We start from the raw sequence: 27,046 nt of genomic DNA, 5'->3' as shown, positions 1-27,046 counted from the left end.
GGAACTGTACTCTCACGGCACACATTCCCATAACATGGATGCGGCCTGCTGAGTACGACTGCAAGGTTGCCGGAAAGGGCTCCAGAGGGGGCAACTTACCCCTGGGGAAGAATGTCTTCGCGGTCTGGTCTGACACGATGGTGAATGCAGATCCGGAGTCCACCTCCATGTCGCACTGCTGACCCTCAATCTTCACCTTGACGTGTGCCTTGCCTTGCGCTGGAAACTGCACGGCCCTCCCATTGATCTCCGTTACGTAGTGGCAGTCCTTTAGAAAACGAGTTGCTGTGGGCGGTCTGCGATGCTCCAGTCTAGGTGCTCCTGTCGCTCCCGACGCCGCCGATCTACAGACCCTGGCGATGTGACCCGTCTTTCCGCACGTCCGGCAGATGGCATCCCTGAAACGACAACTCTTCCTTTCATGGTTTCCGCCACAACCTGGGCAACTGCCTCGGCGATCTCTGTGCACTGTGCAGGCCTGACGCACCGACTCAACCCCACGGACTGGGCTCTGGCTTGGAGTAGCCTCTAGCTCGTCCATGGCATGCGCAACTTCTATCTGTGGCTTAGTGGCCTTGCGACTGGCATCAAGCTCCTCTCTTTCATAATTCTCCGTGGCGGTGGCCTCCTTCAAGGCTGAAGCAAGGGTAACCTCTTCTTTAGCCACGATGCGTCTTCTGGCTTTCTTGCTGCTCAGACCACCAATAAACCGATCCAGGAGAGTCTCTTCCAGATTTTGGAAGCCGCAGTGCTGAGCGAGCTTCCGGAGTTCAGCCAGAAATGCGGATACAGACTCCCCAGCATGCTGCTGCCTCTTATGGAACTCCATCCGCCGGGCCATCTTGGTCTCAGTAGGCGCCAAGTGGCTTGTTAGTCAGGCAAGAATATCTTGGAGAGATGTCTCACTCAGCTTCGCTGGAGCAAGTAATGCCTTGGCTAGCTTGAAGGTCTCGGGCCCACAGTAGCTCAGGAATGTGGCCCTTCTTTTGCTGCCATCGGTGATCCCTTGAGCCACTGCGAAGAACTCGAAGCGTTCGACGTAGTCTCCCAGGTGTGGGGCTCTGATGGCTGGAAGGGCTCCAATACCCTTGGACTCTCCATTGTCCTAGCGGGCAGGGTCGTCTTCTCAGCTGGCCAGTGAGTCTTGTTCTCAGCTGCAATCCGGACTCTGAGGCAGGGTTGTGTTTAACCGCTCCTCAGCATTCCGGATCCCACCTTCGTCGCCAGTTGTTGTGACGTGGGGTTTGTGATTTCAGCTCTCTTGACAAAACATGCTGGAGACAGTTCTCTAGTAACAGCTCTTTATTAAAGTGAACAAGACTGAAGACTGAGGAGAGGAAAGCTACATTTATAGGGACAGGGGACTAGCTAGGAAGGGATACATTTTGGAGGGAACAATATCACGCAATCACAGTGCTGCCTTTTGGAGGAAACCAATAAGACAGAGGATCCAAATACAGCAGCTTAAATGAACCAATAGTAGTTGTACCCTCTGGGACCAAAAGGCAGTTACTTTATCCTAATGCAAATACAGACAATAATAATACAGATATAAAATCCTTTGACTCAATACACAACAAAAACAATGCAATTCTATATACACTTACTAAGAAATAGGTTCCACTGAATTCATAGACAAATACTTAATGTTGTTCTATATGTGTGCATTAGAGACGCAGGTGGTGCTGTGGGTTAAACCACAGAGCCCAGGGCTTGCCGATCAGAAGGTCGGCGGTTCGAATCCCTGCGACAGGGTGACCTCCCGTTGCTTGGTCCCAGCTCCTGCCAACCTAGCAGTTCGAAAGCACGTCAAAGTGCAAGTAGATAAATAGGTACTGCTCCAAGCGGAAAGGTAAACGACGTTTCCGTGCGCTGCTGGCCACATGACCTGGAAGCTGTACGCCAGCTCCCTCGGCCAATAATGCAAGATGAGCGCCGCAACCCCAGAGTTGGTCACGACTGGATTAATGGTCAGGGGTCCCTTTACCTTTATATGTGTGCATTGTGCTAGTTTCCAATTATTATAATAACAAATGGCAAATTGAAATATTATCCAGTCTCCAGGTTCCACTGAATTCAATGGGGCTCAACCCTGGATAAGTGGGTGACTGGTTACTAGTTATTTCCTGTGAGGGAGAGTTCATTTCCAAAACTCAGCAACATCAAACTCAGCCTAGACAAGAACCACCAGACCAAGAAACAGAACGAACTATAAATCTGACAGGGAACGTGTGTGGTCAAAGAGAAAAGATTGCTGGGCAGGCAATGTCAGATAGAAAATAGGAAGAGAGACCCCTTGAACCTGCTAATTTACCTATTCTCTAGGTCTCTTTTTTGCTAATTAAACCTTCCAGAAGCAACCCTCATTTGTAAGGGCAATGTACTTGAACAGCAAAAATGTACACTGGAGGTTCTTAAACACAATGGAAACTGAGTGCCATTTATGCATTCCCAGACAAAGGGGAAATTTACATTCCAGCCCATTTCTGCAGATGCCACCCACCATGCACCAACAAAACCACAGGAGACTGGATAATATTTCAATTTGTCATTTGTTATTATAATAATTGGAAACTAAAACAATACACACATATAGAAGAACGTAAGTATTTGTCTATGGGTAATATTGATAAACCAACGGAAGACATACAATGCAAGAAGGGATATTTCCACAACATCTCTCAACATTTCCACAAAATGTTTCCCTTCTGGAGAAATTCTCTTCATTATGTTTAGGACTTCCTAGCTGTAGCTCAGAAATAATCTTTGAAGAACAGCATTTACTGAATTAATCGATCAATCAAGTCTCCATATGTTAATACTCATACATCCCAGATTTGTCACATCAAAGGATTTCTAGCAGAAAGGCATGTTGCCTAATTAAATTAACTGTATCACAAATAAACTGTGCTTTTGATCAAGAGAATGCAATTTACTTCTAAGACTTTGCAAGAAAATTTGCTTATTTGATCATAGGGTGGCTGCCCTTTTAGAGATTAAAGGATTTAATCTTGCTAGCTTTCTGGGTATGTAGTGCATTGTTTCAATCAAGCTAATGACCATGCTTTAGCCTCTTTCTTCCTATGGAAGAACAATTCAGGTTCACAATGATTTATTCATGTAACAATCTATGGACTGTAATAACCAAGATATATGAAGGCACCATTTTTCATTCATACCAATCCACTGCTGGATAAAGACCTTATCAAACTGCATCCAACTTTCTCCTGACAGGTTGTTGAATAACTGGTTCTTAACCCCACATTAGGGCTTTGCATTTTATCCTGCAGTCTGCCCAGCTTTGCAGTTAAATTCAGCTGTAGAACAACCACGTGCTATGCTATGCCTATTACAGCACGACATAACTCAAGATTTGGTTCTATGCTGAACTAAAATGCTGATCAATAAAAGCCCTAGTTTACCTTTATCTCTGCACATGTTTGGAAATCTGAAGGACTAAACTGTGACATCAAGAGGGAGGCATACCCAGCTCCATTTGGACTTTAAATAGAGAAGCCTTATTTTAGCATTTTGCTTCATGGTCTGACACACAGTACCTAATCAAAAGCAGAGTCAAGAAGCTGAAAGTTTAAGGAGAAAACAGTAGGGAGAAAATGCTTAACCTTTTCATATTTACTTATTTCCCCACTAAAACTGTACCTACAACCTGCAAGCTGCTGCTTCACCCACAGGTGCATGTCATATCCATCCCAGACTTCAGAAAAGGTAGGTGTAAGCACTGATTTAGCTGAACTTTTTCCAGTGCAAAAGGCTCTCTACATAGGACTGCCTTTACAAACTTGAACTGTCTACAAACTTGAGCAGGTGCAACCTTCAGCCACCAGAATGCTTGTTTGACATCTGATGAGAGATGAACAAATGGGAAAGTACTAATACTAGCCTTTTTAAAGCCTTGAATGTTTCAACTCAGGTTTTTTTAAAAGACCACCTATGTCCATATGAACCTGATTGACTCCAAAGTATTTGGGCTCACCTCTGAGGTCAGGTTGGCAGCTACCAGAGACAGGTCTTTTAAGTAGTAACTCTACAATAATGGAATCACCTCAGCCAAAAACACTCATTGGCCACCTATCAACAGCTAAGCATCATGACATACCAATATATCACAATGTCTGAAATAAGGATGGAGCTATGTAGAGGCGTAGGCTGGCTTCATGGTTTTTCCCACAATATGGACTGATATATCAATATATTGCCCAGCCCTAATGTTCATCTTTAGCTCACACTGATCCTGTTCCCAGCCACTATGAAAATGGGCCAATATTATAATGCTTGGCATGAATCCAAATCAGTACAACATAGTACTGTATTTGGTGAAATGTATTTTACATGGGTAGCCATTACATTAAAGCTGTGCTGCTCTATTTTGAGTCATCTGCAGTTGACAGTCTTCAAGGGCAGCCCCCTTTAAAGCCCATGGTTGTAGTCCTAGTAAGAGGCTGCCAAGGCATGCAGAAGGAGAAATGTAATGCATCTGATAGCAATGTTGGGTAAGGTATTGCTACAGTATTTTCTTCTGTGTATCTTGGAAGGAGGCATCATCATATGAAAACAGAAAAAATGTTTGGTTTTTAATGGCCTGGAAGAGAGTTTGAATAATGAAGTGGAAAATTCTGCTGATGAAAAAAAAATTCAGAGAGGATTAAGGAGGGTTGTGAGAAAGAGCTGGAAGACCCTAAAGAAATGAATGAGCTAGTCATCATTATGACAGGTGAAATTTAACCTAAGTGAGAGCTTAAGATGCTGCACAGTAGATTGAAATAGAAAGCTTCTGAGGTAAACTACATGCTGAGTTTACACTCTGATAAGTCCCAAGTCAAGCGTCCGCAGGCTCTCAAGCAAAGCTATCCGGATGTAATTGTGAACAGCTCAGTGAAACCATCTGTTCACTGCACAGCAGAGCGAGAGTGCATGCATGTGTGGTCCGTGTGTGGGAATAACACAGTGCAGAAAATATACTGCCGGTAAATCAATATTTTACATCCTTGACTTGCATACTAACCTATACTGCTTCCTGATCCCCTCAGCAATGATTTAAAAAAATTTTTTAGGAAAAAACCCTGATGTTGGTAAAGTTCATAATTATTACAAATTTGTCCAGCTCCCAATGCTCATCTGTATTACAAAGTTATCATTTCCCCCAAACCTTATTTAATGCCAGCCCCTTACCTATGATAAACGTTACAGTGCCTGCCAGCCTTTTACATCGTCAATTCTTCTTTGTTTGGGTCTTTTGAATATTGCCCCTGTGTAGAGTGGGTTGTGCTGAGCACTCCTACAGAATGTTTTTCTCTGATTTATTTTCACCCAATTGAATTTACTTCCAGTATCAAAGCCTGAAGTGAGTAGAGTTACCTCAGGGAAAGGACAGCTCACACAAACACACCCGCTGTGATTTAAAATCGCACAATTACAGATTTAAAACCGCACAAAAAATGTTTTCCTGCTTGTCTGTAATGGTTTTCATGCCATTGTTCAGTTTCAGGAAAATTCAGGGCTGGTACAACTTGTAGGCCAGCTTTCATTATAGGCACTCATAGGTGGCGCCTGAGGTACCAGAATTCAAGACAGCCTGGAAATGCCTCAAGATGGTCACAGCCCCACAATTCTACAATCTTTTCAGTTATAGGTCTTTGTTTTGATCCACTGACTGAAGGTTCAGGGGAAGGACTGAACCTTGAAATGGGAACACAGTCCTCTGAATGACAACAGAATAACTAAACCCACTGCTCTAAGTCAGCGGTATAACTTAGGAAAGAAAATAAGTCAATGTCAACAGCTCTCAGGAGACCTACATTTCCAATAGTTCTCCACACTTTTGCACCCCAGTTCACCACTCATCAGCATGCTAGTGAGTGAATGAGAAAGGGAAACAAGGGACAAGCCTTTCTCCATTCTCCACATGCCCCCTGCCTCTACTCCAGTCACTGAGCCTTGCCAAGGAAGGGAAAGAGAAGGGTGTTTTGGGTGTGGGGGTTGGTGTCAAGGCATTTTGGAGATTTGGGTATGGTCATTTTTCTGGGCCTCAGATTGGCTTGGGGAAATGATCCAAGTTCTAGTTTGAGTTCCTTTTTCTTTTTATTTAAAGAACACAGATAATTAAAAATATATATATCCTTAAACATAGAAACACAAACAAGAAACAGCAAGTGGTTCGTGCTTTCTGTCCCCACATAGATTACATCGTCTGAATAAACTTACATGGTCGGTCCCCCCCGAGAGTCTGAATGCTCTTTTTTTAAGTTTTGAATCCGAAACAAACAAAGCAGAATAACAGTGTGTATCCCAAATATCCCTCATTTGGAGACAGCCTGTCAAATGTGAGAGAGTCCTTTTTGCTTCCTAAATGATCGGAGGAGAAGGCAACGTGCAACAGTAACAGATCTTTTAACAAATCCATAAGGGAATATGGAAGAGCTTTAGTTGCATGGGAATGTATGTGAGATATCCCTCACTTGAGCATTCTGAACATTAGTGATTGCCAAATTTTGAAATATAGGCATCACATGTTTCGATATACAAAGATGAAAAGTGCCAATGCAGCCTAGAAAGCAACGCTGTAGATTGCTTTGGACCTGTGCTCTTTAGATTGCAGGCTGTCCGTCATGAAGAAGAGTGTTCAGCCAGGTTTGGTGTGGACAGGGCCCCCAAGAGGAATGCATTGGCTGGGAAACCGCTAATTTAATTTTCAATCCAGAGTAAGCCAAAAGTGGAACCCACAGAGAAGTCAAGAGCATTAAGCTATAGTGAGCCTCCAAATCCCTTGGTTCTATTCAGTTATGATAATCAACAACAACAAATCACCTTTACTAAAGGAGGGTTATGAGTAGTGCTGCTTGTTGGCTGACGCCCAACACTTTTATAAGCCTGTGAGGTTTTAATAGCTGACAGCATACGTGCAGGAAAGCAGACAACTGGAAGGCATTAAAAACACTAATGTCTTCATCAAAACAGCAGCAGAAGCTAAGTAAATCACTCACAGCGTCAATTGTTGGTTCACTTAAAATGTATGCAATGTGCTTGCTGGGTCATTTGAGCTGCATGATGTATTAAAGCTCCTGGTGGAAATAATCAAGTTCTTGCTATCTCCGTTTAGGAACACATGATAAAGTGCTAGCTTTTGGAAAAAGAAACTATTACCCAAGCAGAAGCAACACTTCCTTATATTGTCATCATCAGAAGCATAGTTGGTGTCAAATAGTAACTTAAAGGTTGAGCTACACACGAGGAGTCCCTGGCGTGAATTGATTTGGTGCTACTCTTTCTCGGCTGCCCATCTATATAATATGGGGGTACAAATACTAAAACTACCTCACAAACTGAACTGCCTAACAATCATATAACAAGGCAGTGAATAAAAACAAAACAAAAAACCTGCAACAACATATGAAACCCAAACTAAGCCCCTGGGTCCCAAATCCTTTAGCATACAACCCAAATGCATGCTGAAATAACCCCACGTCTTCACTGCTTGTCAAGTACATGGCGCTAATCTGAAACATGGGTTTCAGACTAGAGTTGGGGAGAACCAGGTTGGAATCTCCACTCAGTTGTGAAGCTTAGATCATTCATTCTCTCTTAGCCTTACCAACCTCACAGGGCTGTGAAGAGGATGAAGTGCATACTACTTTGACATTGCTGGAGGAATGGATGGATAAAAATGTAATAAATATCAGGCCAGACATAGCTGGATGCTCTGTAGTATACATACCATGACTGAAAAGGCCCTTATTCCTGTGCTCACCTGTTGCACCTTAAATAGTGGAAGGACACAGAGCAGTGTCTCTGATGTTGATCTGAGGGCACAGGGAAGGTCTGTATGGGAAGTATGTTTCCTTCCAAACAAACCAGAAATGGAAGCCATGGCTGGTACTTGGCCTATCACAAAGCCATTATGTGGTTTGTTTCCTCCCTTGTGTGCCAACAACAGGAGCAGAGTGAGGTGAAAAGCAGAGGCTTTTGAGCAGCGAACACCAGCATGCTGCGCATCACACGAAATCCAGGTTTGCTGATAACTATGATTTAATGACAATTGAACCAGGAGGTGTAAATCTTCTGTACGGAAGTCAAATGGAAATCCTTGGGGAAAACACAGTGATGGAAATCCCTTGTTCCTAAGCTACAAAGCAGCTCCTCTCAAGACATTTTAACTTGTTTATTTATTGTTAGGAGTTTTATTTATTGTTAGAACTTTATTTGGAACTTCATGAAGTAAATCAGAAACCAAAGAAATGGCATAATAATTGATGGGGGTGGAGTGGGGGAGAGGCTGTTGGCAAACATAAGATACAAAACAGATATACTTCCAATATGCAGCACACACTTTTTAGGATTACAGGATTCTGTAATACATAAACTGTTGTTGTTGTTGTGTTAAAAAGCAGAGAATCAAATCTTTGAAGATAAATTTAATAAAACCAAGAAACCTGATCCAAATACCACATAATAAATTAGTTAGAAGCCACTAGGAAAAATGCCAACATCCCCATCTCCCTTAGTAATACATTTTAGTTTACCAAGGCAATGATAGCAAAATCAGCCACAATTATGTTAAATATTTATTGCTAAATCCATTAATATGTTCCCTAGATACTGGAGCACTAAGGCACAAGCTTTAGAGAGGAAAGCAGCCTACCAAAACATAGCTTAGAGCTCCCTCTTCCTTTCCTTGGAGGAATTGCACTTTTGGCAGCTTGGAGGCTTTCGAGGCAAGTATATTTGAAATGACTGCATGGTCATAAACACTGTCAAATCATTGGTGCATTATGAAATTAATTACATGTGCAATACTCACAGTGCCATTTCAAACTGCTCCAGCCACTTTTTCTTCAAATCTTTCGTTTTGCAGTAGAATTCTAGCCCATTTTGGCCTTGTATGTGGATGAGGTAGAAGCCGTAAGACCACTGTTTAAAGGACAAGGCAATGCTAAGGTTATCTATGAAGAATTCATGTGCAGCTGCTTCAGAACTTCTGAAGGCCAAACACTGCCTATTTCCAGTTCAATTACAACGATTAATAAATAATAATAATAATAATAATAATAATAATAATAATAATAATTTTATTTATACCCCGTCCTCTCCAGCCAAAGCCGGGCCCCAAGCGGCTAACACCAAATATAAAACAACTGATTAAAATACAACTCAACAACAAGACTACATACATCAAAATTAAATTAAAAATGCAGCCTCATATAAATGGGGGAGGGAATCAGGTTGGCTCCAGGCCAAATGCCAGGCGGAACAACTCTGTCTTACAGGCCCTGTAGAAAGAAATCAGGTCCCGCAGGGCCCTGGTCTCAGGGGACAGAGCATTCCACCAGGTCGGGGCCAGTGTTGAGAAGGCCCTGGTTCTAGTAGAGGCTAATCTGATTTCCTTCGGGCCCAGGACCTCTAAGGTATTACTGTTTATGGACCTTAAGGTCCTCAGCGGGGCATACCGGGAGAGACGGTCCCGTAAGTACAAGGGTCGTAGGCCATAATATATAACAGTAATAGCTAGAATTTACATAAAGCTTTAGTGTGTTTCCAAAGCTTCATACAACACAATTTATATGTGTCTACTCAGTCGTCATACACATTTTAGAGCCATTTTAGAGCCACCATGCAGAATAAGGGAATAACATTAATGACTCCAGGCGTTATGTTTTTGAGGGGGGGCCCTCCACCCACATAAAAAGGTCCTTATCAAAAGTGAACAAAACATTTATTTCTGATGAGGGTTTGTGGATAAATAAACATGGAAGGGAATGCTTTAAACCTCTTAAATACCGCAAAGCTCTGCAAATTTCAGCAAAACATCTTACGAATGAAGAAAAATCCTATACTTTTTACCTTTTTGTTCTCTTTGTCCGTGGTGGGGTTATTGGCTATTTTGTATTCCTGAAGATCAATTATTTCCTTCATTTCATAATTATCACCTCGCCGTTTGCATACAATTACAGCCAAGTCAAATAAGAATATATGCCTGTGAAGTAGAAAATAAAATATAATCAGATGTCATAAGTTGTCTTTTCCAATATTACCTGAATTCCAACAGCAATTGTTACACATTATATGTGCATTATATGTACAGCACATTGATAAATGTCACTGCATGGCAACTATTAAATGCCATTGTCATGCATTAAATCCCATGGTCATATGTAAGCTATCAGTTTCTGCAGGAAATCAAATGGCAAAAACCTTCTAATTTTGCTAAATATACTGATCCCAAATATTTCTATCCAATATCTAAGTCAAAAGCTGAATACTGAAAGAATATTACCGATTAAAATTCACAGAGGATAAATTTAGGGTTCAGTCGAAAAGTGTGGGGACCCTATTAACAAAGCATGATCTCACCACACTAAGAGGGCTTACATTTCATCAGTCTTTCAAGGTACACATGGATGGGGTAGATAGAACAAGTACAGCAACTACTTTAAAGAAGGCAACCCTCAGTAATATGTACAATATAACTATCCCTGACTTGAGAAGTGACTTGCTAAGAGAAGGCTGTTCTACAACTAGAACATTTTTTTGCCTAAGGAGCACTGCCCCGCCTGCAAAAAATAAAATAAAAAAATGGCACCTTTTGCTTGAAAAACAAAACCTGCAAAAATCAGGACAGTCCTAATATAGTTGAGCTTTATTCAAAATATGGAAGTAAATTAAACCTCTTGTTGCACAACAGTTTAACATACACAACAGTTCTTCTGTCATATTTCAAGAGCATTTATCTAGTATAAATTACACACCTTGTTTTGTTTTAAAAAAGAAAGCCTCATACTCTGCTCACCTATCCTGCCTTGCCCTTTTGTCCAGAGTTGTTATTCTTATTTCACCATCACCCTGTGGTCTTCCATACAGTAAAAGTGACTGGTTCTGAAAATGTAAGAATAGCATAAATTACTTAAGAGTTCACTGGCAGCATCTGTTTCTTCAAGAAACACCTTGGTGCTATGAACCTATCCAAGCTATATTTTTTAATTAAAAAAAATTATTGTCCCCAAAACTACTCCAGAGATTCTTTTTAGAACCACTTAAGATTGCAGAGGGGCAGAAATAAGAAAGTAACATTGCATTTTCCAGTTTCACCAAAGTTTTCCACCACCGTAATTTCCATAACCCTGCAAACATGGAAGAAGCTCACTTGGTCCCTTCTTACCTGATCAACCTACAGTGGTACCTCGGGTTACAGACGCTTCAGGTTACAGACTCCGCTAACCCAGAAATAGTACCTTTCCTTCAGGATGAGAACAGAAATCGCATGTCGGCGGCGTGGCAGCAGTGGGAGGCCCCATTAGCTAAAGTGGTACCTCAGGTTAAGAACAGTTTCAGGTTAAGAACAGACCTCCAGAACAAATTAAATTCTTAACCTGAGGTACCACTGTATATACTTTCGGGTCAACCATCAGACTCCTGCCTTGCCTTTATGGCTCTCAAGTGCTGATCTAGGTTATTTATGTCCCTCAGCTTCCATGTTCCTCTTCTTCCTGACAGCCTGCATGTCATCTCCCTCTTCCTTATTTACCTGATCACTGCTTTCCTGCATCTATGTTCCAGCCCCACTTGCAACATCCTGGCTCTGCCTCTGGGCCTGCCATTCATCCTGCCTCTCTCAGTTGGCCCCAGAACTCCACTCTGACTCCAATTCCAGTCCTGCCAGGATTTTCACTCTCAGCTCACTGTGTGCTCAAGCTCAGACTTTGCCTTTGTCCAAGCTCCTACTTTTAAGAATGAAGCAGCAGCAAGCTCACCCCAAAAAGGAACAGTAGAACAACATACAAAGTTTGAAGGGTAACACAGGACAGAGACATACCAAATTCTCAATTGATGACTGAAATTGTTTAATTTCACGGAGGGTTTCATTATCTCGCTTCACTTCATTTACATACTGTGCCAAGTCCTAAAACACAGAAGAGGGAATGATATCTGAGGTGCAACAGCCATGAGCTAAATTGTTACACTTAATTAGAAAAACTGACTACTACGAGACACTTCCCATGCTACAGTAGAAACAATTATGTATTAAAACATTAGCAGGTACAAACTGTATATAAATATAAATTGTGAGACACATAATCCACCCTGCAAAACATGTGGACAATACCACGTGTCACGTCAATCAAGCTTCCTTGACTAATTTTTCTGTAGTGAGGGAGGAGTGGGAGATGAGTAGCATGCTCACACTTCTTTGTGGGGCAGAGAGAACATTAAAGGTAAAGGGGCCCCTGACCATCAGGTCCAGTCGTGTCCGACTCTGGGGTTGCTGCGCTCATCTCACTCTATAGGCCGAGGGAGCCGCTGTTTGTCCGCAGACAGCTTCCGGGTCATGTGGCCAGCATGACAAAGCTGCTTCTGGCAAACCAGAGCAGCGCACGGAAACGCCGTTTACCTTCCCGCCGGAGCGGTCCCTATTTATCTACTTGCACTTTGATGTGCTTTCGAACTGCTAGGTGGGCAGGAGCTGGGACCAAGCAACGGGAGCTCACCCCGTTGCAGGGATTCGAACCGCCGACCTTCTGATCAGCAAGCCCTAGACTCTGTGGATTAACCCACAGCACCACCTGGGTCCTGAGAACATAGTAAACCTTTAAGTGTAAACCTCTTTCTACCACAGTGTGAGAACACACAGTATGCTTAAGATAGTAAAAAAAACCAAATAGGGCTCAGAACCAAGAGCTCTAGGAACAATTGAATCATATAGCAATAGCGCATATGCTCACTTCAAAAACTGAATATGAAAGCTTTTTTAAACATTTTCCTGCAGCAGCACAGTTAGAATGGGTCCAAGACTGATCTCCCTCCTTGAATTGACTCAACAGATAATAATATAAAGCTAGGGAATAAAACTAGAGTCAAACCAATTATGCGTGCCAGGCACGTAGATGATTTAGGTGGGGTCACAGCTCAACGACAGAGCATCTGCTTCATATCTAGACGATATGAGATTCAATCCCCAGCATCTGCAAGGAGGGCTGAGAGAGACTTCCTGCCTTAGACTCCGGAGAGGTGTTGCCGGTTAGTGTAGAGTACTATACTGAGCTAGAACCCATGGTCTGGCTCAGTGTGTACGGTAAGTCAGTTTCTTATATAGGTTTGTATTATACTTTGTGCTTTAAATGGGAGAAACAATGTGCAATCAAGCGGACTGAAGTTAACATGCATTTGACACACAACAACGCTATAGAGCCTTTTCCTTTCAAACATCAATATTAATTTGTTCTGATGAGCTTGGCTCTGAATTGGGAAAACTCTACACCTGCGTTTGGGTATTAGTGAACATACGAGCTGGTGTGCAGTAATGCAGAAACAACACATTGCAGGTAGATATATAATTAATTTCTCCCCAAAAAAGACTCTTACAATTTTACACCAGAGAGAGTTTACATAACCAATCTGTTAGTCACACTTACCTTCATTGCATCAAGCGCCTGTTTCAGATTGTTCTTCTCAGTTTGGTCACTAGTATGTTTTACCAACTCCTGTATTGAAGAATACACAGATATTTCTTGTGATAGCTATTGGCCATTCAACACAGTTTTTTTTAAAAAAAAATGCTGAACTTATCAGTTTTAAAAACAGAACCATTTTGCCTTAGGAAGAAAATGATGTGTTGATCTCATCATTATTTGTAGAAGCCCAGAATATGAGGTATATTATGTATATGCTATACCCCACATGCTTTTATTCAATACATGAAGTGAAGACACAGTTTTCACTATTAAAAAGCCTCTATCTGGAATGTTGCCCTCCACATAACAGTACCAAATCCAAGGATCTGAAAAACAGCCTTCTCAATAACTTTGAGATTAAATTTTCATGTTTTACCCTCAAAGTTTCAGAGGGCAAAATTGCAAAAGTCCTTGGGATTAATTTTCATTTCAGAACATGGGTTAAATTTCATAGAAATTCATCACAATTCCAAGCTAATTTTATCTATTCCAAGCTATAAAAAAAATCTTACACATTTATTTAGGCTGCAATCAGGCAGATTTACCAGAGAATATTAAATAAATGGGTTTCACTGCTGAGGGGGCTTCCAGATGGCCTATTTATTGAGCACTCATCCTGATTTGCTTGCAAGGAGATTACGGTATATGACAATGACTATTGAATGAGAATTCATTCTTATTTGTCTGTGGAGAGGCTAGGTGATCCTGTGTCAAGCAAGTGCTATTCCACACTTTCCAGTGTAATATCCTTGTTGCCAAAGGTCTGATCTTTGGGGGAAAGGTTGTTTTGTTGCCCAAGAGCTCCAAATCAGCTTTAATTGCGCAATGTGAATTCACCAGTATGTGACTGAACCCCACCCAAAAAAGGCAAAAGTCTGGAAGCACCGCGAGTAGACATATAGGTGATTGTACTGATATCCCCCTCCTCCTATACCCTGTGTGCTTTTGTGTAACTGATCTACACGTTCCCCATACTTATTTATAAACACTTCAAAATTTGTATGTAACTCCAAAAATCTCACAAGGCAAATTATTCCCTAACTCATCCTCAATAGCCAAGCCTTTTACATGTTCAGTTCCCTTTCTCCATTACTGGACTGCGTACTCAAGGATTTAATGGAAAACAGATTCCTTTCAAGAATCCTTTCAATCTTGAGCATCAAGGAAAAGGGCAGAAATTTAGGTGGGCCTTTCTGCCTAAAATTTCCTCTCTAGGTTTCAGCCTTAGTGGGAATGTTCAAGTAGCACTTGAAGTGTATAACAGCACCTATAACAGGAATTAGGGGGGGGGGGGGAGTAAATGTTTGAAAGGGGAATTAGACCAGTTTACTGAACTGGGCCCCCATTGCAATCAGTGACTAACTTGTATAATTGGTTTGAGACAATGCAGGACCCTTCTGCAATATACATTTAAAGGAGTATCATAGCACCTTAAGCAGTCATGGCTTCCGCAAAGAATCCTAGGGATTGTAGTTTTTTTAAGTGTGCTGAGAGTTGTTAGAAGGCTTCCAATCCCCTCTTAAGAACTACAATTCCCAGAGTTCTCTAGGAGGAAGGATTAACTGTTAAACCAGGCACCCCCAAACTTCGGCCCTCCAGATGTTTTGGACTACAATTCCCATCTTCCCCGACCACTGGTCCTGTTAGCTAGGGATCATGGGAGTTGTAGGCAAAACATCTGGAGGGCCGCAGTTTGGGGATGCCTGTGCTAAACCATGCTGGAAACTCAGTTCATTCAGATGCATTTCAGGAAGCATGATATGCACAATGGAAAAGAACACTGCAAAGGGGGGGCGGATTGCTTCTTGCACAGGTAGAAGTTCTTTTTAAAATGACGTTTTATAAGCATCAGCAAAGCTGACAGTCTAATGGAGTAATATATTTCCTTGCAACTGAACTAATGAGTCTCCCAGCACAGCTATCAAATGATATTTATAGGACTCTCTAGCATCATTATAGGACTAACTGCACCGAAGCCACAAGCTCCGTGGGTTATAATGGGAAGCATTCAAAATAACTATTGCTTTATTATAATTCAGTACAGCAAGGAAATAGGCTAGAAAGTGCTTGAGCCTTGTCCAGCTTCAACTTCAAAAAGCAGAGGCACGCACGAAAAGCATCACCCAGCATCAGCTTGGTAGCACTACCTGAATGCACCAGATTATTTTATTATTGTTTTGTTGTATTTTGACTGAAGTTACTGCGAAACCAGTCTTAAATTATTGTCCAACAGGCTTAGGGAATCTTTCTAAATAACGGCACTTTTCTGTGGTTTATTCTCAGTGCTTTACTGCAATTATCATGTGACTTGAAATCCCTAGGGCAAGCTGCCCATCCCTTGACAGGTGCATCATTAATACAACTCTCTGCATGAGTCAGGGCCATCATGCTGTTCTTGCCAATGAACGCCAGTGACATGGCTCATGGGTGGGGAAACTCACAAGGTGAAAACACTGACTAGCTCAGTGCAACAAGCTGCAGCCCTTGGCAAGCAAGTGATGAAGGGAGGGGGGGTTAAGATCACACCTGCACATGCAATCTCTCTCTTAAGACCATCATCACCACCACCACCACTATTGCATCTCTTTGTCTCACAAGCATGAAAAAGAGACAGAAACAGTGAATGATTGTGATCATATTAAGACAAAAACAGAGATTCTCTCCAAGGGAATGAAGCCATGCCGGGGGGTGAGGGGGGGGTTGCCCTGTACTAAATGATACAATGTGTAGCAGGTGAGGAGATTTTCATTTCCCCAGACGTTATCTTTGGATACGTTGTAGTGGTGTCATTACAAGCTGCTTGTTTTATTTTGATTTTATTCTGTGACTGGTGTTATTCTCTTTTAGAGAAAGACTTGACATCTTTCCGCAAGGCCTGCAAGATGGAGCTGTTCCACCAGGCCTTTGGCCAAGGCACAGCCTGACCCCCTTTTTCCTTCTGTAATCTTCATAGAACTCTAACCCAATGGCTGCCATTAATTTGATTGTGAATTGATTCTAGAATGTATTTTAATTGATTGTGAGATTTTATGTACAAAAAATTATTATTTTCTTGTTGCAATGAAAAAAACTGAATAAGGTAAGACAGGGGTCCCCAGACTTACCACCCCACAGCGGGCCAGAGGGTGGGTGAGCGCGCACACACACACTATTTCCAGCGCACTTCCAGGTCGCTGGAACAACGGAAATGGCTTGTGCGCATGGGTCTCCTCAGACCCGGAAGTGCACCAGAAATGACGCTTGCACACAAGCTATTTCCGGCGCTCTGGAAGTGGGCCGCCGCACCGCACTGCTAAGAGCGGGCGGTGGGGCAGGCCGGATAAATCGGTCCATCAGGGTATATCTGGCCCGTGGGCCGTAGTCTGGGAACCTCTGAGCTAAGGATACTGGAAGTGGGGAGAGAACTAGCACTAATCCTGAGAGACAACTACCAGTATGTTGCGTATCAAGGGAAGATGATACAACAACAACAACAACAACAACAACAACAACAACAACAACAACAACAACAACAACAACAACAAATGGCAAGTGCTCCACACCAATGAGGGTAAGCGTACAGCCACTAAAAAAGAAACAAAAAACAACAACAAAAGAAAGTAGACTACAGGTAAATTTGACAGGGTATTCTGAATGGCACTAGGTGTAGGACTTCTCACCTACCACTTTGTGCTTTGAATGGAAGACACAATCTGTGGCACTAACATGACCACAATTCTAAATGGAAAAGTTCCATAATTGCCGTGTTAGTTGGGGTTAGAAGAAAGCAACCTGAGCTAGTGGTTGAGTACTGATCAAAACAGTGTGAAGTTCATATAATTTAAAGGTGAAGTACCTGAAGCAGAAGGTGGTATTTCAGAACTCGCTGCATTGGAACCACAAGAAGATCCCGCAAAGTAAACTTCCCATTATTGGCTCTTTTGGAACATTCCTATTTAAAGAAGCAAAGGGCTCGATGTGACTTGGTATAATCAATACAGCAAAGTAACGTCTTTAATTTTCTGAAGCAGGCAGACCAGTTATCCAAACTGGTGGCAACAGGATGGTAGAGTTCTGAGGTTACAGAATGGACTGTATCACATAAGAGCATAAGGTCTGCAGGATCAAGCGAATGGGCCCATCTGGTCCAGTATCTTATTCTCACAGCAGCCAGTTGCTTATGGAATGCCAAAGGCAGGACCTGAGTGCAACAGCACTCTCTCACTTGTGATTCCTGGGAACTGGCATTCAGAGGCACACTGCCTCCAACAGTGGGGACAGAACATAGCCATGATGGCTAGCAGGTATTAATATCCTTATCCTCCATGAATGTGTCTCTTCAGACAAGAGGTGACAGGTTGTTTTTTCATACTGTCTTATATAACAATTTCCCCCATATAAAAATGCATGACAGCAAGAAGTGGGATTTGTTTAGTCGTGTCCGACTCTTCGTGACCCCATGGACCATAGCACGCCAGGCACTCCTGTCTTGCACAAGAAGTGGGATAGGTTACAAGATTTCTACCTCAAATGTGGAGGGGGTTTTTTCCTCCTATGGGGAAAAATTCAAACATGGCACCCCCCACGGGCAATTCACTCTACCACCTCAGGATCCTACCACAGGCCTAACTCCAATTTTGTAGAAATGAACTCATAAGACATAGATTGACATATAGGGTTGTCAGTCAATGAAATTAATGGACTAAATTATGTGCATTGACTTCAATAGGTCACTGTGGGTAGAACGTAGGTGAATACAATCCATACTCTCCATGCTACGATTCGAGATCGAGGTACAGTTTGTTTGTTTTTAAGAAGAGCAGTTTCAGTGATACCTCGAGTTTCAATTTAACATCTTCTTTGGTCTTGGAAATGTTATCCAAACAGGATATGGCTGTTTCTACTTGACTGCAGTACTGCCCATAAATAACTAATCTAGATCAAGAGGAAAGAGAACAAGCAATTAATCTTTTTATCAACTCCACCAGCTTCAATTTCCACACAAAACTTTGTCATCTCACAACCCAACCCTGTAAGGGGCTGCTGTTTTCCAGCTCCATCCCATCATTCTTGTTCTACCATAGACTGCCATCATTGCATACAGATTGGCCTCTTAGGAATGTGTGCAGTCCCTACAGGTGTTCAAAATTGTAACACCCACTTCAAAGTATGTGCTGTGGTTTAATGCCTACATTTTATTAACTTAAAAATACAGCTGCAAAAACCTTTTGGAACAGAACAAGTCTTATTAGTATTTGTTATGTTAATAGGCAGACTTCAAAGGATTTGATGAATAATACTCTGCAGTGTAGGATTAGCACCAGATTAATTACACAGAGTCCTTTTTATAGCAACAGCAGGGCAAGCATGCCCATTTACCTGTTTACGTTATATGAGCATTTAATTCAAGATAATAACATGTTGGCTCAAAGAACCAAGTGGCAATAGTCACAAAGATCAGACAGACTTACTTTGACTGATTTTCATAAGCTATGGAAAAGAAAGCACAAAAATTTCAAAACTCCCTTGTGCAATAAGCTATTCTGTTCCATTAACATTTTCTGCATTTAAAAATGGCTTCTTCCAACCCCAATAATAATTTTTCAAGTACTTGTGATTTTCAGTTCTCAGTCTTACCATTGCTCTGAATCCCGTTGTGAGGGAATATAAATGAAAACCAACCCTACAAACACAACCTACCTGGGGTTGACCCACTTCAGAATACAAACAGAAAGTGCATGTCATGGGTGAATCAAAAACTCCCCATCTATGGAGAGCTCGCATGTCTATCCAAGCCTTTGCCCCAAAATGCTAACTTGCTTTGTGCATGAAGCTGTGTTAATAAAAAATGGAACAAAACAAGGAGCAGCATTCAAAACATGCATTTAATCCCACTTGCTTTAGGAAATGGTGCAAACCTAATAATTCTATGCTTCAAAGGTATCTGAACATGTAGATCAATAAAAGATCAAGAGAACACAGCATAGAAAATTCTTGAGAGCCAGCATACAGAACTTTCCCATACACCTTTTCCCGATTGGCATTCACAGGAAGGAAGTGAACAGGCTTGCTTCTCTCCCCAGCCATCTATTCCCTCCCTGGTTCCTGAAAGATGGTAGGATGTGAAGCTACTGAAGGTTAATGTGAAAGAGTGGATGCTAAGGCACACAGAGTCGAGCCCTGATAAAGTCATGGAATGAATAACAGTGTTTTGCATCAGTCATAGGTTCTTGGTTATTTAAGATCAAGAGAAGAGGATGATGAGGTCAGATTGTCAAAATAGATAACATCTGAGCAGCATGTGGCCTATTCATCAACATGTGTATTGCACTTTGAGATAACATGACATAATGCTGTTTTATGCAAAATAAGGCTGAGAGTTGTGAAAAGAAAACAGCACTGCCAGAGAACAGGGAGACTGACACAGTATATGCTAAAGAATAATGCTCTCTGAAATTTGGTTTAGCATTCAGCACATTGAAAGCTATATGCTAATGTTACACATACTATTTCTGGTTATAATAAAAAAAAATACAGTTTCTCTAAAAGCACACTACACAAAACAAGAGCATATTTCTAATGCATAAAGGAATATGAATAGCTTATGTTAAAGTTATCGGCATTGTACATTTTAAAAACTCGGTTATTACCTTTCCTTGTAGCTTATAAAAATTTGATACAGGTTCTGGTCACTTTTGTTTACGATGGATTCATGAATATCCTGTGTTAAACTTCTGTGGATTTTCACCAAGTCCTACAACAAAAACATCCTATAAAACTTCTACAATTATGTTTGATACTGCCATGTAAAGCCACTGTTTTCACGTATACAGTAAAATTATACAGTAAAATAATTCATAGATTGATTCATCCTAGACACCTTCTAATTGAATTTATATTTTGAATGAAAAAGATGGCACAATAAATATATCTTGAATATACATAGTTATATATCTACTCATTAAACTTAAAACTGCAAATGTTTAAGAAATGCAAAACACCTTCCCCTCTATGTTGGAGACATAGAATTTGTCTCAGTTCCATGGTAAAATTATAACATTTTGAGGCAAGTAAACATGTTGGGCCTGGTGCAGACCTGGGTTTAAGACTGCAGGCTACAAAAACTCTCCCCCATCCATCCCCATCCTCCATTTAAGTCCATGGTTGAATGAGACTAAATTTTATTACAGTTAAAATGAACCCAGGAAAAATCTAAGCTTCATTTCCTTAACTAAAGCCGGTTTCTTAAAACAGAATTTAATGAAAGATCCAGGTGCAAAGGATGGGATGTATTTGCACAGGAAAAAGGGAAGGGAAGCCAAGCAATCACCAAGCGCAGTCTAGTCACTAGTTGGCATTATACCTGCTCCAGGTTTTAGAGATAAAAGAATTAAAGATTCACATCCCACTACTTCAACAAAAAAATCATTTGGCACATTACACTGGACAGCTTAATAGCATCATACTGACAAGCTACATGAAATCTTAACATCTTGCTCAAGAAACAGAAGGTGCTGAGACAAGCAGAGTGGAAAAGCAATAAACATTTCTATTTACAGAGTTTGTAGATACTACACATTTTCTAACTGTTCTCAGAAATATACAGGTATATATTTGCAAAGCTCTGCAAGGCTGAAATAAGAGCCATCTAAAATAACCCCTCATCTTTCAAGAATTTACAGTCAAGTGCTCTTGTGGCCAGAGACATATTAGGGACGCAAAACAGGTAAAGGACCCCTGGACAGTTAAGTCCAGTAAAAGGCAACTATGGGGTCGCAGCGCTCATCTCACTTTCAGGCTGAGTGAGCCAGTGTTTGTCCACAGAGAGCTTTCTGGGTCATGTGGCCAGCATGACTAAACCACTTCTGGTGCAACAGAACACCATCACAGAAGCAGAGTGCATGGAAACGCCGTTTACCTTCCCATCACAGCGGTACCTATTTATCTACTCACACTGGCGTGCTTTCAAACTGCTAGGTTGGCAGGAGCTGGGACAGAGCAATGGGAGTTCACCCCGTCACGGGGATTCGAACTGCCGACCTTCTGATCAGCAAGCCCAAGAGGCTCAGTGGTTTAGACCACTGCACCACCCACATCTCTTGGACAGGTAAAACAGGTGCAATATGCAGGACCAGGTCTGTGTTCATAGATGTGGACAACAAACATCATGAGGAACATCAGCTACCCTGCCCTCTGCCCGCTGCTGTGAGAAACATCATGGAAAGGGTATCTCTAGGACTAAAGTGAAACTGTAAAAACCCCTTTATTTTTTTGGTTATTGGATGCTGGATGTTGCTAATGGCTCTTATGTTATTAGGAAATTCTTTTTGCACTACTAGGTTTTGAAATGTCTTGTTTTCTTTGTTGTAAGCCACTTTGAGCATGATTTTTTTTTGCATGGAAAAGTGGCATACAAATAAAATGAATGAATGAAGCAGGTGATGATCACAGAGCTGCTCTGAATTATATTTACACACACTTCACACACCAGGCAGTTGAGTTTACAGTACCCCAAGTACACTGGCTCCTAATTTCATGCGTTTATAGTTGCCTAGATCAGTGTTCTTCAACTTTGGGTCTCCAGGTATGGGTGGACTACAACTCCCAACATCCTTGACCATTGAGCTAAACTGGCAGTGGATCATGGATGTTGTATCTATCCACATCTGGAGACCCAAGGTGGTGCCCACTTTTCTGTATGTTGTTATCTAAGCCCGTCTACCTATTAAACCAGGAAACCAGAAGGAAGCCTCCTTGTATATAACATCTATCTCTACCCTAACAATATTCTCAAACAGTATCTTGCAGACTTCCACCTATTACAGAGGACAACAGACAAAACATTCCAAGGCATTACATACGGGAATGTTGATGAATACTGTCTCAAACTCTGAAGTGGTCAGAAACCTTTTCAGGGGAACCATAAAAAACTGTAAGAGAAAAATGAACACATATTGCATTAACATATTTTGCCTTCCACTACAAAGGACATTTCTGAATATGTGATTCCTATTCAGAGAGGGCAAGGGTAACAATGACCCCCCCCCCACACACACACACACACTGTATTTTAGATGTATATGTTTTGTGACTGCCTAATTTGCTTTGCATACCCTACGTGATAATGGGTATAAACCAGTGCTGCCCAAACTTCTGGTAGCCAAGGCACACTCCCCCCCCCTTAATTAAATTTGGAAGCACATTTCGTTCCAAAGGATGAAAGGGCTAACTTTTTGAGCATGCATTGTAAGAATTACACATCTGCAATGAAGTTCATCCTCTGTGTTTTTGCTCTCAATGTGCCTTCCCACTTGAAAGAGGTAGCGCATGCAGAAATGAGGACAAGTCATTTGGCTATGTCTCTGCAATAAGAATGACTGAATTCCACAAAAGAGACTGCAGCATTATATGAAAGCTGAACAAAAGTTTCCCTGGTGAAAATTTCAGGGAGGAAAAATGAGCCAAATTTGTTTCAAGGTATGAAGCAGTAAACCTTAAATGTTCCAATGTTCCCTTTATTTTTGCATATACGTGCTGGCAACAGAAACAGTAGTGAAAGCAGAATTCCTTTTGATGGTCATCAGCTCGCCTCAAATATTCTCTGAACATTACAGTAAGTCACAATTTCCAAAGATGCTGAGCCACCATTTATTTACATCTCATAGAAAAGTCTCTTGGAATGTCACAGGCAAGCTGACTGAAAAGAGGCAAGTCCAGAACAGTAGGTCCCACAAAGATACAATGGGAAGCCTCCAGTTGTCTGGGCACATTTAATTTCAAGGGCCTATTAATTCATTTACTTCTAAAGGCACACAGTTTGGAAATTAAAATTAGATGGGCCAACTGACTATATTTACAAGCCAAACATATGGTTTACTTGTTTTCAGAGCAACCACAAGACTGTTCCCCCTCTCTCCCCCAGCTGAGAATGCTGCTGTAGTTACTGTTACTGCTCTTAAAATTGTAAAGTTGTTTTGGAATTTAATCTTCAGTATATCCAAGAGCAGAGTTTTGAAACATGCTAGTCTCTCTGCCAGTAGCAGCCAATGAGGCTACGCAGGTGCGTGCGGCGCCATTGCTCTCCTGGCTTCCCAACACAACAGGTAGTGGGCTGAGAATCCTTCTGCCACATGCTCCACTGGGTATAACAAGAAAACAATGAACAGGGTGGTGATACAATGACCACTGCAATTGACACAAGATAATATCACCAAGGCAACTATCTGTAAACAAGCAACAAATGTCCATAAAAATGGCAAAAATGGTTTCTTTCCCAAATTGGTTTTATCTTAAAAGGTAAAGGGCCCCCTGACCATCAGGTCCAGTTGTGTCCGACTCTGGGGTTGCAGCGCTCATCTTGCTCTATAGGCCGAGGGAGCCGGCGTTTGTCCGCAAACAGCTTCCGGATCATGTGGCCAGCATGACAAAGCTGCTTCTGGCGAACCAGAGCAGCACACGGAAACGCCGTTTACCTTCCCGCCAGAGCAGTCCCTATTTATCTACTTGCACTTTGATATGCTTTCGAACTGCTAGGTGGGCAGGAGCTGGGACCAAGCAGCGAGAGCTCACCCCGTTGCAGGGATTCGAACCGCCGACCTTCTGATCAGCAAGCCCTAGACTCTGTGGTTTAACCCACAGCGCCACCTGGGTCCCTAGGTTTTATCTTAAACAATTGCAAATGCAGTAAATAAAGAGCTCACTTGTAATATATCAGTGGTTCAGTGCTCAAAACATCACAAAACTTGTGATATACCACTGGTTCAGTGCTCGGACATTGTTCCGGTAATCCGACGTTTCATCGCTAAAGAGCATAGGCATCGAGCTTTGTAGTAAATAAAATACAAGAGAAGACAATACGTAAACGACTCAAAACATGTCCCCATCTGCATGTTTCAATTGGGAGGAGCACAGAAAGAGGGTTAACAAACTGAAAGACATTTTCCTCTTTCTAAGAGCACTGAACCACTGATCACAAGCGACCTCTTCATTTACAGTGTTTGCTATTAAGATAAAAACTATTTGGGGGAGAAACTACTTTTGCCATTTTTATGGAAGTTTATTGTTTGTTTACAACTAGTTGCCTTGGTTGATTGCATGCTGCGCTGGGCCAACCTCCTGGCACCTCACCCCTCACCTCTCTCTCTCAGTATGTGCCAGCAACCCATTGTGTTGGGAAGCTGGGAGGGTAATGGTGGTCCACCCAGACTGCCTCACCAGCCACACCCTTTCTCTACACTCCCCAGCTGGAATGGTGCTCCTGATTGTTTTGCCAGGTCACTTTACCTTTTCAATGGATTCCAATGTTTCTGTGTATTTCTCTTCTGTTTGTTTTATTTCAGAAAGGCAGCAGCTTCTTATGTCGTTTTCAGGACATTTCTGCCAAGCCAACAAGAAGTTATTTGTAAACGTGAAACATGTTGATTTCAGGACACTTTCCTATTACATCATATTGCTTTGAAAAGCTGTCAGAGTTTATGATCAATTTGCATCAAAATGTTTTCAGATTTATTATTTGGGCTGCAGGGGACATATGTGCTGAGCTAGCTCAGTTGGTAGAATTCCGGAGTAATGGGTTTGAGCCCCCAAAGGTTCCTGCATTGCAGGGGGTTGGACTACACGATCCTTGTGGTCCCTTTCCAACTCTACAATTCTATTATTTTACATTGGTTGTTGGCCAGCCTTCCCCAACTCCCCATCAGCCCTAGTCATTGTAGCCAATGGCTGGTGGAAGTGACAGACTAAAAAAAAACCTCTTGCAACAATTAATTTCCTGATTTCTGGACTTCTTTCTTCCACCAAGCCTCTGCATGAAAGGGCTTGGAGCTTCAAGGTGTCTGCAGACATTACAAACTTTGAATTTCTTGGCATTCTTACTCTTACATGTATGAGAATTTGAAGCTAGCTCTTCTATTTTTTTGTTTTTAATCCCTGTCTTCATATTTTTTTAAAAAAAAATAAAAGATGAGAAGAGATAGCTTCAATATTTTTCCATACACTGATGAGAGTTGGGGTCTAAAACGCCAAAAAGCACCAACATGTGGAAGATTGCAGTAGACAGAGAATAGAAATATGAGAGGTTCCTGCCACAGTAGGTGCAGCTAGACAAATGGGGCAGCCCATAGAGTTGGGGTCCTCTTGCCATATATATTTCACACAAGATGCCCGACCCCATGATTACTATAACTGACTATTGTAACTGGAGTTGGGTAAAGGAACTGTAATATTTGAGTCAGGAGGGGCACCGGAACTCTTCCCACCTGTCAAATCTGGTGGGTATATGTCTAGCATATAAATAACAGACAAGAAGCTGAAACAGAGGAAGTACTCAAAGTCTGCTGCTTGTTTTCTTGATAGCTGACATGTAACAGGTGGTTACAGATGAAAGGGTCTTCTCACTGGTGACACTATAATTGTGGAATGTCCCAGCCAGCTCAGCTCAGCTAGTGGTTATGACGTTGTCATTTCAGCAACCCCCTTTTCTGTTTTCCCAGGTCTTCTAAATCTGTTTCGGTCCTTAATCATTATTTTTGCCTCCATTTATTTTGTTCTCTGCTCTTGAACTTTATGCTGCATCAGATTTTACGGTCTGCTATTCTCTTTTTACCTTATTTGTATTCTACCCATGTGGCTTATTGCCATGGGGTGGCCTATAAAATATAATATAATAACAAATATAATTAAGCAACTACAATTGTTTTAAAGAAAGAAAGGAATCCCATCCCAAAACTACAGGAAGACAACAGCGTAGTCTTAGCAGAAAGAATATTCAAAATAAGAATGTCAAATATTTATTCAAATTGATCTGGTTTGATTTACCACCCTGTTTAAGCAAACAATAAAGCAACCAGACACTGTGATCGTCATCTGAGGCCCTTCTTCATGTGCCTCCTCCACGAAAAGTCTGGAGGGTGGCAACACAAGAATGGACCTTTTCTGCAGTGGAATGCTCTCCCCAGAGAGGCTTGCCTTGCACCTTCGTTACATAGCTTTAGGCACCAGGCAAAAACATTCCTCTTCTCCCTGGCTAATTAAACAATCTACTGCCTTTTAAACAGTGATGGGGGTTATTGTTTTTGTTTCTTACTGTGGTATGTATTTTTGTGTTCCTATATTGTTAAACCACTCTGTGAATCCTCGGATGAAGGGTGGTATAGAAAAATTAATGAACAAAGTGTTGAACCATACTGGCTGGTGTGCCGCTTCAGCTTTCATCAGGTCTTCATAGACTTCGCCACCTTCGTCATCCCCATAAACACAATCATAAAGGTCTTCATCTTCATCTACACCACTTTCACTAGAACACAAAGCGGAAGGAGAAAAGACAACAAAATTAAGAACATTAACAATAGAATTTGAAGAACGTTTAGGCCTTTTAAAATTATAGGTGTGCTGGGATGTAGAACAAGTCTTAACCCTTTTGGAAGGTTCTGATATTTCTGGAGGACGACAAGGAGGGTAGAGCAACATAAACTGGCGTGATGTTGATCTGCCCTCCTTGTCCTCCTCTGGAAATATCAGAATCTTCCACTTCCATTGAGATCAGGGGTGGCTAACCTTTTTGGGGCCACAAGGACCTCTGGTCCAGCTTCCAAAGGCCACGTGTCGAA

At 41.8% G+C, this 27,046-nt stretch overlaps 1 protein-coding gene across 4 annotated transcripts in view; it reads right to left on the bottom strand.

Moving 5' to 3' along the window:
* Window positions 1–27,046, bottom strand: part of VAV3 (vav guanine nucleotide exchange factor 3) — a 157,405-nt gene that overhangs the window by 78,065 nt on the left and 52,294 nt on the right. For all 4 annotated transcript variants that reach the window (XR_009557868.1, XM_035124355.2, XM_035124356.2 and 1 more), the window contains exons 5-15: window positions 26,625–26,733; window positions 24,723–24,815; window positions 22,301–22,369; window positions 20,090–20,193; window positions 18,275–18,374; window positions 17,296–17,391; window positions 13,422–13,490; window positions 11,825–11,911; window positions 10,802–10,887; window positions 9,856–9,988; window positions 8,816–8,925 (exon numbers count right to left, since the gene is read on the bottom strand). Coding sequence is in view for 3 of the 4 variants with exons in the window: in XM_035124355.2 (XP_034980246.1) it covers window positions 8,816–8,925; window positions 9,856–9,988; window positions 10,802–10,887; window positions 11,825–11,911; window positions 13,422–13,490; window positions 17,296–17,391; window positions 18,275–18,374; window positions 20,090–20,193; window positions 22,301–22,369; window positions 24,723–24,815; window positions 26,625–26,733 (1,056 nt within the window). In the remaining variant the exon portion in view is untranslated. The remainder of the gene's footprint in view (window positions 1–8,815; window positions 8,926–9,855; window positions 9,989–10,801; window positions 10,888–11,824; window positions 11,912–13,421; window positions 13,491–17,295; window positions 17,392–18,274; window positions 18,375–20,089; window positions 20,194–22,300; window positions 22,370–24,722; window positions 24,816–26,624; window positions 26,734–27,046) is intronic.

The sequence above is a fragment of the Zootoca vivipara genome, chromosome 7 (genome assembly GCF_963506605.1).
Source record: "Zootoca vivipara chromosome 7, rZooViv1.1, whole genome shotgun sequence".
NCBI lineage: Eukaryota > Metazoa > Chordata > Lepidosauria > Squamata > Lacertidae > Zootoca > Zootoca vivipara.
Note: the sequence above shows the minus strand (reverse complement) of the source record. Positions and strands in the feature narration are given on the sequence as shown.